Source organism: Sorex araneus, chromosome 6 (genome assembly GCF_027595985.1).
Source record: "Sorex araneus isolate mSorAra2 chromosome 6, mSorAra2.pri, whole genome shotgun sequence".
Lineage (NCBI taxonomy): Eukaryota > Metazoa > Chordata > Mammalia > Eulipotyphla > Soricidae > Sorex > Sorex araneus.
Window position 1 is genome coordinate 105,237,475 of NC_073307.1, and position 10,219 is coordinate 105,247,693.

A 10,219-nucleotide genomic window follows, 5' to 3' on the forward strand; every position below is an offset into this window, starting at 1 on the left:
ATTCCCAGCACTGCATATGGTCCATGAGCATCCCCAAAATAATCCCTGAGTGCAAATTCAAGAGTTTGTGGCAAGATGTATTCCTCCCTCTGTCCCCCCAAACTCCCCCTCACACACAATATGATCCTTTTATGTACTTGACAGTAATTTAGCATTGTTTTTAAATCCCTCATCTGTGATAAAATTTTTAAACTGTGCTTGTGTTTTTACAGGCAAATAGATTGTGCTCATATAAAGATATGTTTATGGATGAACATGCATGTGTTAGTGAATTTATCCATAGTATGTTTTCCTCAGCCCCAGTTGGGTCATTCCTTGGAGGATCGAGTAAGTCCCTCACTTAGTCCAGGGACTACAACTTTCTTACCAACCACCACATCATGGTGCTGCATGACCGAACTTGCATTAAACATATGTATGTTCTAGTTCAGGAGAACTGAGAGTTCAGGAGAACTGAGTTCTCCTGAACTTAAAGACGTTGTGAGAATTGTCTTAAGTATTGAAGAAAATCATGGATGTGAAGCTTTTTTCACAATGCCATGTTTATGGCAGAGCCTGGCAAGCTACCCATGACGTATTCGACATGCCAAAAACAGTAACAATAATGTGTCTCATTCCCCTGACCCTGAAAGAGCCTCCAATATGGTAGTGTCAGGAAAGATGAGTAAGGAGAGGCTACTAAAATCTCAGGGCTGGAAAAAAGAAAAATCAAAGTTGGGGCTGTAGAGATAGTACAGCGGGTAGGGCGTTTGCCTTGCACGCAGCCGATCCAAGTTCGATTCCCAGTATCCAATATGGTCCCCTGAGCTCCACCAGGGGTAATTCCTGAGTGCATGAGCCAGAAGTAACCTCTGTGCATTGCCAGGTGTGACCCAAAAAGCAAAAACAAAGACAAAAACAAAAATCTCAGGGCTGGAATGAATGGAGACATTATTGGCGCCTGCTTGAGCAAATTGATGATCAATGGGATGACAGTGACAGTGACAGTGTTGTTTTCCATAAATCCATTGGCATATTTTCATGTACATAGACTGAAAGCTATGCTGCACTTGGCTTGACTTTTTTTTTTACATTTTAACATTAAAAGTACATGGAAAACAACCCTGAGTACAAACTAGAATTTAGTCTGTGATACTTAGGGCACCTCCCTTATTTGTCCCACCCCAAACCCAGTGCCTTTGTATGCACACAGTGACTCTTTGCTGAAAAATGTCCCTCCCATATTAGATTTGTGTCTACTTTACTCTTATCATTTTTCAGAGTTTCATTCACAAGGAGTCTCTCTATCTTTCAAAGTTAGATTAAGTTCCTACTTATGCTCATTTTCTGTTCCTTGTCTTCTTCTTTCAGGTACTTATTCACTGTATCACTGTATCACTGTTGTCTGTTGCTCATCGATTTGCTCAAGCGGGCACCAGTAACGTCTCCATGGTGAGACTTGTTGTGACTGTTTTTGGCATATCAAATATGCCACGGGGAGCTTACCAGGCTCTGCCATGTGGGTGGGATACTCTCGGTAGCTTGCCTGGCTCTCCAAGAGGGATGGAGGAATTGAACCCGGGTCGGCTGTGTGCAAGGCAAACGCCCTATCCGCTGTGCTATCACTCCAGCCAAGGTACTTATTAGAGTCTTAAAAATCATATATGTGTCTTGAAATTCAGCTTGAACAGGTCCTGTTACCAGATTATGAATTTGCAAGGGCCACCAGAGACTGCTACATCAAAAAGAACTGCCAGTGCTGGTGTGAATGTGGAGAGAAAGGGACTCTCATTCACTGCTGATGGGGAATGCTTATTAGTCTTGTCTTTCTTGAAAACTTTATAGACATTCCCCCCAAAATTATAAATTGGGCTTCAGTATAACCCAACAACAAACACCACACTTGGGAATATACCTAGAGGGCCAAAAACACAATGCACTCTTATGTTCATTGTAGCACCATACACAACAGCCAGAATCTGTAAACAATCCATGTGCCCAAGAACAGATGAGTGATTAAACGAACTATGGTACATCTGCACAGTGGAATACTTCTGCAGCTGTTAGGAAAAGTGAAGTCATGAAATTTGATTTTGCATGGATGGGCATAGAGAGTAGCATGCGGAGTGAAATCAGTCAAAAGGAGAGGGACAGAGAATGGTAATTGGAAATGATCACTCTGCACAAGACTTGACTGCTGAAAGGAGGAAAAGTGATATGTATGGCACACTATCGGTAACATTATGGCAAACCTCGGTGCCTAAAAGGGAAGAAGTAAAATGAGAAGGGCGGGGAAGTTTCTACCATTGAGGTGGATTGTGTGGGCTGGGGGAGGGAGGGGCACCAGGAGAGAAATTGGAAACATGGTAGAAAATGTTCACTGGTGAAGGGATGGGTTTTGGAACACTATATGGCTGAAACTCAGTGATGACCAACCTTGTAACTTTGTGTCTCACAATGATTAGCTTTAAAAAAAAGGAAAAATAAATTTGTGAAGGCAAGAATTCAAAATTAATTCTTTTCTTCTCTTTTTAAAAATTTTTTTAAAGTGAACTCTTAATCCCTATCAGTGAACTGAGTGAGCATGGGTGCTAATTTCTGAGCTAGATGTTACAAGACAGACAAATCCAGGACGAGCAAAGGTCCATAACAATGAAATGAAACTTCTGAATTTGGCTACTAAGAACAGTCATTTTAAAAAAAAAAAAAAAACTTGGGAGATTAGGAAATGTCAGAAATCTGCCTGAATCATCCTCTATCACTTACAAATTGGTCTCAAATCCAGAAAGCGATAGCTACCTGGGGCAGAGACTTAAGAGTCAATCAATGCAGGCAACTCCACTTTCAGTCAGGCCGGAGGTTTAAAAGCTCCGATGCACAAAGGAAACTCCGCAGCTCCAACAGGGTAAGAATCAAGGAGCCTCTGAGAGACCACAAGGAGAGCCACGGGCCTCCCCCAACCCACTGCTCTTCAAACCCTTAAGCCTTCTAGCTTTTATAATTTTGTTTGTCTTCCAAACTCCCTCGTCCATGATGAAGACACACCTTCACCTTTCTCATCACCCACATAAGAATCAGACGCAGGCAGCAAGGGGCACTGGAGATTGGATGTAATTGCATGTCAAGATCGGCATAAGCAGAGCTCAGACAGAGGCCCCACGATGGTGCAGCAGCAGTGGGGGTGGGGAGTCACATAAAGAACCTCTACGCTTGTTTCTGGCTCTCATTCTTCCTCGTTGACTCTAGAACAACATTGTCTCCACAGTAAAGGGCATCATAGTAAATTTGGTTCATAGTGCAGCTGCATTCAAGCATGGGCGGGGGGGCTCAAGGTAGTGGGATGTGGGGGGAAGTCACAGGAAAAGATGGGGTCTGAACTCTTCGGGCTCCTAGGACTGCCTCAGTTTCTCCACAGCAGCATCTAGATCGCCCCCTGTGGCAATAAGAGCCTGGAGGTTGGCTTCAGGATTCAGAAAGCCCATGGCACGCAGCTGCTCTAATTGCACCTGGAAATGAGTCTCCAGCTGTGGCTGCTGGGGATTGGCGCTGGCTAGAACCTGCAACATCTGGAGAAAGGGAGTGGAAAGGAGACCCTGCTCCACTGGGGGAGGCTCAGATGCTGGGGCTAACGGTGAGTGCTCAGGCATAAAGGATCCCTCCCTAGAGTCCAGACCTCCTGCCATAGTCCCCAGCCCTGCCAGGCAAGGCATAAACCAGAGGAGGAGGCGAGGTGCTTCAGTAGCCAGGGTCTGCAGGCCCTGTTCAATCTGTAGCAAGGCATGCATGGCACGGGGGTTTGCCATGGCTGCCTGAAAATGTAGCAGTAGTGGCAACTGCCGGCGCATCTCATCCTGCAAATGGGGACCCCGATTCGTGCCAGCTGTTCTCAGAGATCTCGGGTAAACTGATGGTGGCAGCCAGGTATGCTCAGGGATTCCAGGGGGATCACCTGCCATGGGAGTCGTTGTTGAAGGGACAAACTGTGCTCTGAAGCCAGAACCTCCCAAGCCTGAGAGAAGATCGGGCATGGTGGAGTTACGGCCCGTGGAGGAATTCCCGGTAATGTCTTGGTTTCCATCTTGTCCAGTACTGCTCTCTCTAGGGTATCTCAGGAAGGCTGGGCAGGATGACTTTCCCTTGATAGTTACTGACTCCTTAGGGTGTGACTGACCTGACTCAGTTTCCTGGGATGAGTGTAAAGTTGGAGGAATTCTATTTCCTGAGGATGATGCTTCTTGGTTTGGGCTAAGGGTGGATGCAGTTCCCTGCAGATAGGTTCCTAGGGAGTGAGGGCTCTCATGTAACTGTTGGAGATAGTCATAGAGCCCTGTATTACCCAAAACGTTGGAAGCCCTATTTCTAGTTTCAGATACATCCTGGTCCTTCGGCTGTCTGCTCCCCCTGGCTCCTGAACCTGAGTGTGTAGAAGCCCAGGGGTTGGGGAGAGGATCACAATTCTCTGTCCGTGAAGGTTGTCGGCTGTTGTTAGTAGTATTAGCAGTAGTGGTAGCAAATGGATTGCCACCAAACTGCTCCTGTACTGCATTCAACATCGGGTCCATGATGTCTGTGTACATGGTACGAAGCACATTGTAGCCCCCAGGGATGCTCTCCAGGTTACTGAGTGCCCGGTCCTGGCTCCGCATCATCTCTTGCATCATGGCAGGGTTGCGTAGAAACTCCAGTGTCTGCCGCATAATTTCAGGGTTGTTGAGAATATGTCCAATCTCCGGGTTGTGCTGGATCAACTGCTGCATGTGGGGATTGTCAAGAACTAGCTGGCGCATGAGGCTGGTGTTGGACAACAGACCTTGGATGAAAGGATCATCAATGATCTGAGCCACAAACTCAGGTACAGACAAATGCTGCCACATCAGTGAACTTTGCTGGTCTGTGAAACTACCAGAGGTCAGGCCCAGCCCATTGAGGCCTGTGAGGACACCTAAGCTGATGGTAGGAGGGCCATCTGCTGGGTGAATGGGGCCTGGCTGAGGGTGTGATCCAGGGCTTGGAGCTGGGGTAGGGATTGAAGCAGCAGGGCCCTCTGTGCCCATGGCACGACGCTGCATCTTGATGACCAGATGGACAGTGAGGCCATCTCGCACTCCACACTGTGCCAGTGAGTCAGGGTCCTTGAGAATTTTGCCAGCAAAGATTAGGACCAGCTGATCAGGATGAGCCTTAAAGCGCTGCGATATCTCTTCCTTCAGCTGCTGGATCGTGCAAGTGTCTGTCACTGAGAAATCCTCCTTGTCCTTGGGCGTCTTCACTGTCACTTTGATGAGGTGGGAATCCGGGACCGGCGATGGGCTGCCCTGTGGCAGGGCCTCTCCGCTTTTGGCCATGGTGGGCAGCAGGAGGCCCAGTTCTGTGGGGACACAGCTGGGAAAACGGAGATGGGAGACCCAGATCACCCTTTTGAATAATGGTAAAAGTAGGAAAAGTGAACAGAAAGGATTTGGGGTCTCAGGGCAGAGACACTAGGATCTGCATTGAATGGGCAATGGTGTCTCTGGGATGGGATACTTGTGGAGAATTATGGGTTTGAGAGATGTTGGCATAAGGGAAGGGAATCCTGAGACCCCGGGGGACAAAAGATCTTAAGCCAACATGTAAAGAGAAAAAGACAAGAAGGGCCCAGTCTGGGGAATACATACCAACCAGCTGTGACCCCGGCCTTCCTCTTATACGGGGCTCCAAACAGCCCTCATCTTGCTGAACAGACACTCCTGAAGCCTTCTAGGCCGGAACCCACTCCATCAAGTCACCTTTGTGACCTCAGCATTGACATCATAGCTTCAGGCAATAGATTCTTGAGACTTCTCCAAAATGTTCTGGATGTCCGAAAACTCCATCTACCCACAAGTCCTACAACCCTTTAGCTTTTCTTCACAGTAAAGGGGCTAAGTTAGATTTATCCTCTCAGACCAAGAGCCCTGCTTCCACATGCCCTGGTGTTACATGTGTACATGTAGACACGGATTGGGAAATTAGTGCTTTTAATATATCTTGCATATAAATTATTAAGATCCAAGCCCAGCTACTTCCTGGCACCCTATTTATGTGATTTGGTGTTAGCTTCGAGCTCTTTATGTCTTTTCAAGGTATTGTCGTTCAATAGATAGGATCTAGGGTATGAGATAAAGGTCAAGAATGATGAACATATTTTATGTAAGAAAAAAGTATTATGCTCATGAAAAACAGACTATTTGATGTCCAGACATTCTACGGTATAACTAATCAATAAATAAATAATTATATCTGAAAATTATAAATTTGAAGCTTTCATAATTGAGCAGAGAAAATTGAGACTAAGTAAAATATTAAATCAGAAAATGAAAAGAAAGTACTGAAGAGAAGTCAAGTGAAGTTTGTAAAGTAGACAGGGGCCCCAGGAAATAGGGCACATAAAGTGCTTGCCTTGCACACAGCTGCTCCCAATTTGTTCCACACCATCACTTATGTGGTTCCTGAGCACTGACAGGAGAGACCTGGGTACGAGTCAGAAAGTAAACTCTGAGAAAAATTCAGACTTTGTTGAAACTGGACTTGGAAGAATAATAGGGCCAAAACTCTGGTTTTGGCCCTATTATTAAAACTCAACCTTATTGGTAGAAATGCCTGAATAGGAAGTAAAAATATTTTTCGGGGGAAGGAGTCAAGAACTTTGGGGTGTAATTTCTCACTGTTCTTATTCTAACCCAAAACACAACTGTCTACTTAGAATACCTTATTTTACTTCATAACTTCATTTTTCACTGCATTTTTTTCATAACATGTGTTACCTTTCAACAAATTGAACTGTCTGCATCCCCATGGAAAATTACATTTAAAATATTATTTTTCTCAGATATTTCTTTAGTATCTAAAACAACAGTTGAGTTATTAAATTTTAACAAAAACTTAAATTATTTAATAGAGTAATTAAACCACAATTCTATACCAATTGGGAAACTACTCATAGTGAGGCAGGAAGAGCAGAAGGAGATGTAATATTGCCTAGCTATAGAAAACACAAGTTATAAACATTAGACTTGCTGAAGAATGTCATAACTCTTGAAAGATGCCCTGCTCTATGAGGCCTTGGTTCATGGGACTGGAATATACAGTGAGGGTGACAGAGTATTCTCTCAATGCTAGAGGAGTTAACATCACACACACACACACACACACACACACACACACACATTGACAATGGTAATTATTGAGACTGCTAAAAGAATAATTATCAAGTCTTGATTGAAATGTGAACTTTTCTTAATCTAGTCCCCAAAGTCACTCTCCTTTTCCTTCAAACTTGAAACAGGTATATTTGAGAAATCAAGGTAATCTTCATGCCTAAACATTGGATTACATGACTTTTTTTTCTTTTGTATGGGTAGATAAGGACTCTCTTACTGGGCCAAGGATAATAAGTAGGTAAGGCATTTACTTTGCATGCGGCCAACTCAGGTTTAATCCCCAGACCACATATGTTACCCAAGTATTACTGGGAGTGATCCCTGAAAACAGAGACAAATGTAAGTTCTGAACACCACAGGATGTGGCCCAAACAACAAAACAAAACAAAAACAAAAATATTATCTTCCTGTGTATTTGTAGTAACTATTCAGCTGTATATGCATCTGGTTGTGAGTAGTACTGTATGCACATCCTAGATGGAGTTTTGTGCTGAGAGCCTAAATAAGTGAATATTTGACTCTTTTTGCCTGTGTATGCATGCACACTTTACTTAATCTGCATGAGTATGCATTTTCTTGAGTCTGTGAGCATAGTATATCATGACATGTAGTTCAATGTGTGCAGGTATGCTATCTCTGCTAATGGATGCATGTGTGGGTATGTTCCATGTACGTAAGGTAGGTAAAGCAAGGATGTTATACACAGATAGTCACTATCCATTTGAAAAAGACTCAGATGGACATAAATGGATGTAGCCATTTTATTGACAGATCTTCCAGCCATGGCCAATGGTCTATTCGATAGAGAAAGCATTGGTTGTTTCTCCAATTCCAGGACTTCTCTTGGCCGGAAACAGAAGAGATGTAAAAGGTAGATGATGTGGGCCAATGGATGAGAAGGCCGATAAAAGACAATCGGAGTTTAGAACTTGGAGCTTAGAGCCCCTGGGATCTCCTGAGCTTTCGGATAGCAGCACATGTGTCCCCCTTTGTGGCAATAAGTGCCTGCAGATTAGCTTGATTGTTCCCAAACCCCATGGCTTGAAGAGATTCCATTTGATTGCTGAATCGAGTCTCAGGGGCTTGAGAAGAGTCTCCAATTAGAGACTGTATCCTCTGGAAAATGTTTTCATATTTTTTGGAGCACTCAGGCCCTTTGATTTCAGAAATTTCTGGCATATTACAGGCCCAGCGCCCTATATCAGAGGATGTGGATTTGGGGGCAGGAAGCCAACCCAAGCCCCATAGATATGGTGCAACACAAGTTAGAAGAACAGGAGCCTCTGTGGCCAATAGCTGCAGACCCTGCTCAATTTGTAGCATGGCTTGTGATGTTTTGGGGGTGGCCAGGGATAGAAGCATATCATAAATCTGTGTCTGCAGCAAAAGGGTGGCCAAGTTTTGCTTACACTGTTCATTCAGCTGGGGCATATTCATGAATAGCATCATCTGAACTGCTAAGTTAGGGTTATCCGAAAGCATCTGCATCATGCTTCCTGCGATCATGGATTGGGTGTGCTTACCTGACAACTGGTCATCTTCTTTTGATATCTTGTTAATTCTACCTAGCATACCAGTGGGTGTCTGTAGATGGTGAGAAATTTCTAAGCTAGGTAAGACCCCAGCTGACTCTTGAATAGCACAGGTATGGTGTCTGCCCTTGGTGTGGATAGTTGATTTATTGGCCCCAAAAGTATGACTTGGTCTCTTCTGATCATTATTAGTTGATGAAATTGAGGATAAGTCACAAGAATTAGTATAAATAGCTTGGGTTTTAGGGATCTGTGGGAGCTGTTGTGTCTGCTCCTGGGGTGACGATGCAGATGAGGATGAGAATTGAACTTCTGACGCCTGTCTTCGCAGAAAAGCTGTGAAAGCATTGTTCATAGTTGGATCCTTTAAGCTGGTCAACACTTGATCATTGTAATCAGGATAACTCTGACCTAGGGCATTTTCCCCACTAGAGATTGTCTCAAAACTCAAGTGTGATTGTGGGTAGAGAGGTTGCTCAAGATTCTGTGCAGGTTGACAGACATGCACTGTCTCTTGAATCTTGGCAAATTTTCTGGCCAGTTTCAGAGTCTGACATAATATTGCAAAATTGTCAAGGATGTGTGAAATCTCTGGGTCCTGCTGCATCAATTGCTGCATGTCTGGATGTTCTGCGATGAACTGGTCAATGACATCCCTGTTGGACAAAAGCCACTGGATGATAGGATTCTCTAGCATCGGTGCTAGATGCGCTTGACTACCCATTTTCAGGTCTTGGTTTGATGCTTTGAACGTATTAGATTCCATATAACCCGATGGTTTCACTGGAGTGGAACGTACACCAGTCGGTTGATATACTCCACTTTTGTTTCCTTTGGTGATTTTGTTGTTTCTGTCCTGGTGGCAAGGCTCATTCGTTGGCAAGTTCTGGGCAGAACTGGCTATGGATCCGGAGCCCCGTTTGCTCTTGATGACCAAGTGGATAGTATGGCCATTCAAGATACCCCTCTGGCTCAATGTGTCATGGTCTCTCAGAAGGCGGCCCATGAAGACCAGCACTAGTTGATCCATTTTGCATTTGAAGTGAGCCGATAGCTTCTCCTTGAACTGCCTCACCGAGGTGTCATCAGTTACCACAAAGTCTTTCTCGCTGTCTGGTGTCTTCACTGTCACTCGAGACACACTCAAAGAGTTATCTTTGTCTGCAGGCAGACCTGAAGGACGCAGATTGTGGGCCATCCTGGGTATTTGAGAGATGACATGCGGCATGGACCTCGGTGGTTTGGGCTGATGGAGAGCAGGTAGAAGCAGAGGGGTGAGGGCAGGAAAATATGTTTCCTCTGGCTTCTGTCTCAGATGTTGCCTTCTCAGGTCACAAATTAGTTTTTTTGTGGCCCAGAGTAGGGATGTATAGCCAGACTGAGGCGAGTATTTTTCCAATGTTGTACCCTCACCCCAGCTCTCCAGATGTTTTCTAGTAGAAGTCTGTCGTAGCTACTGATTCATATTTAGTTCAGGGTAAGATAGAGACAACTTCCCTAAGGGCTGCCCCTCCCACCAAGAGCATA

The 10,219-nt window shown here is 44.7% G+C and overlaps 2 protein-coding genes across 2 annotated transcripts; both read right to left on the minus strand.

Annotated features, from left to right (window-relative positions):
* Nucleotides 1–3,368: 3,368 nt before the first annotated feature.
* On the minus strand, nucleotides 3,369–5,324 carry LOC101537409 (ubiquilin-3). Its single transcript, XM_004618256.2, has one exon. It carries the CDS (start codon nucleotides 5,322–5,324, stop codon nucleotides 3,369–3,371), a length of 1,956 nt encoding a protein of 651 aa, XP_004618313.2.
* A 2,772-nt stretch (nucleotides 5,325–8,096) lies between these two features.
* UBQLNL (ubiquilin like) lies at nucleotides 8,097–9,920 on the minus strand. The gene has a single exon (XM_004618257.2). It carries the CDS (start codon nucleotides 9,918–9,920, stop codon nucleotides 8,097–8,099), a length of 1,824 nt encoding a protein of 607 aa, XP_004618314.2.
* Nucleotides 9,921–10,219: the final 299 nt, after the last annotated feature.

Bases quoted from the DNA above. Each gene is read 5' to 3' on its own strand.
- LOC101537409 (XM_004618256.2), bottom strand. From the start codon at position 5,324: ATGGCCAAAAGCGGAGAGGCCCTGCCACAGGGCAGCCCATCGCCGGTC.
- UBQLNL (XM_004618257.2), bottom strand. From the start codon at position 9,920: ATGCCGCATGTCATCTCTCAAATACCCAGGATGGCCCACAATCTGCGT.